Source organism: Colobus angolensis, unplaced genomic scaffold (assembly GCF_000951035.1).
Source record: "Colobus angolensis palliatus isolate OR3802 unplaced genomic scaffold, Cang.pa_1.0 Scaffold78, whole genome shotgun sequence".
NCBI classification, from domain to species: domain Eukaryota; kingdom Metazoa; phylum Chordata; class Mammalia; order Primates; family Cercopithecidae; genus Colobus; species Colobus angolensis.
The window spans coordinates 5,700,820-5,702,679 of record NW_012121598.1 but is presented as its reverse complement, the minus strand read 5'-3'; the positions used below and the strand labels follow the sequence as shown (position 1 = coordinate 5,702,679).

General features: G+C 43.7%; 1 protein-coding gene across 1 annotated transcript in view; it reads left to right on the top strand.

Moving 5' to 3' along the window:
- Positions 1–1,860, top strand: part of USP50 (ubiquitin specific peptidase 50) — a 48,715-nt gene that overhangs the window by 4,261 nt on the left and 42,594 nt on the right. Inside the window, exon 4 of the mRNA XM_011928606.1 lies at positions 1,414–1,629. Coding sequence (XP_011783996.1) covers positions 1,414–1,629 — 216 coding nt within the window. The remainder of the gene's footprint in view (positions 1–1,413; positions 1,630–1,860) is intronic.

Below are 1,860 nucleotides of genomic sequence, written 5' to 3'. Positions count from 1 at the left end.
CGTCTCTACTAAAAATACAAAAATTAGCCAGGCATGTTGGTGGGCACCTGTAGTCCCAGCTACTTGGGAGGCTGAGGCATGAGAATTGCTTAAACTCAGAAGGCAGAGGTTGCAGTGAGCTGAGATCCCGCCACTGCACTCCAGCCTGGGTGACGGAGTGAGACTCTGTCTCAAAACAACAACAACAAAAAAACCAACAATGAAAAGAAAGAAAAAAAACGTATTCATGGCAGCACTTTTTAAAGAGAAGAGTGGGCAGTAAAAATCACTCATGTCCTCTTCTACAGCCAATCTGAAACAAATAGCATTCTGTTTCCCAAGATCAAACTAGGAATTAGGGGAATTAAGTTACTGTCAGGGTGGAAGACTTTGGCAGCAGAGTGTGACGAAAGGAGCAAGCAGAAGTGGAATGGTGAGCACAGCCCCAGATTAGAGCCAGCTGTGGAGCTAACGCATCTTCAAAATGTATATTCTACTGAGGCTCTTCAATCACTGAAAACTCAGGGTGTGCCCCAGAAATGCTATTGCTGAGTATGAGCTAGATCCCAACCAGGCCACAAGGCTAGTTCTGCCAGGCTGCCTTAGGAATTTCAGATTTGCTCTCTTATCTTTTTTTAAAAAAATTAACCCTGTAGAGACAGGATTTTGCTATGTTGCCCTATCTGATCTCAAACTCCTTGTCTCACATGATCCTCCCAACTCAGCCTCCCAAAGCACCACGATTACAGACATGAGCCACTGTGCCTGGCCAAGATTTGCTCTTTTAAAAAAGTGTTTTCTATAAGTTAAAGAAGAAAAGGCTACAGAATTTAACCTGAAGGGACTGGAGACAGGAAAGATTGGATTTCTTAATATTTTACCTTTAGATCTGCTTGAGTGACCTAATGCTAATTTAGCTTACTTACCCCCTTCCCAGGAAAAACTAGCTCCCAAGGATGGTAACTTATGGGGCCATGGGTATATGTTTTACCAGAGTTAGGGTGTCATCACTCCTCTGTTTCACCTAAAGGAAAAATATCTGAATTATGAGAAATCACACATGAGATATATACTTTCAAGGATATCTTACTCTATTGTCTGAATCCAAAACTAAGTGGTTTCTGGTAGCAATGTATCATTCTGACAGAAAAAAACCAGTCATTTCATTGAAAACTTTTTTTTTTTTTTGAAACATGCTCTCACTCTGTCACCCAGGCTGGAGTGCAGTAGTGCTAACACGGCTCACTGCAGCCTCGAACTCCTGGGCTCAACTGATCCTCCAACCTCAGCCTCCCAAGTAGCTGGCACCGTAGATGTGTGCTACCACGCCTAGCTCATTTTTTTTTCTTTGTAGAGATGGGATCTCACCATGTTGCCACAGTCTTTTTTAAATAACCAGTAATTAATCTGGGTGAAATTTGCTCCTTGATTCAGTACCACTACCCCCGGAGAAGATCACACGAGAAAGGTTCTGCTCAGAGAGGCTGCAGAAAGTGGATTACCACTGAGACATCCGTCATCACCCAGCTGTTTGAAGGGCAGCTCAATTATAGCATCGTATGTTTAAAGTGTGAGAAAAGCACCTACAAGAACGAAGTCTTCACTGTCCTCTCACTCCCCATTCCATCCGAATATGAATGCTCCCTTCAGGTAGGAATGTGGTATTCCTGGGCACTTTGTCTTGCTATACTCTCAGCCCTGGATTTTCTCAGGGCTGTTTCCTACATTTGTTTAGTATGAGAGACAGCTTTATACTTTAATTTTAAAAGAAATAGGCTGGGCGCAGTGGCCCATGCCTGTAATCCCAGCACTTTTGGCCGAGGCAGGCGGATATCCTGAGGTCAGGAGTTCAAGATCAGCCTGGCCAACATGGTGAAACCC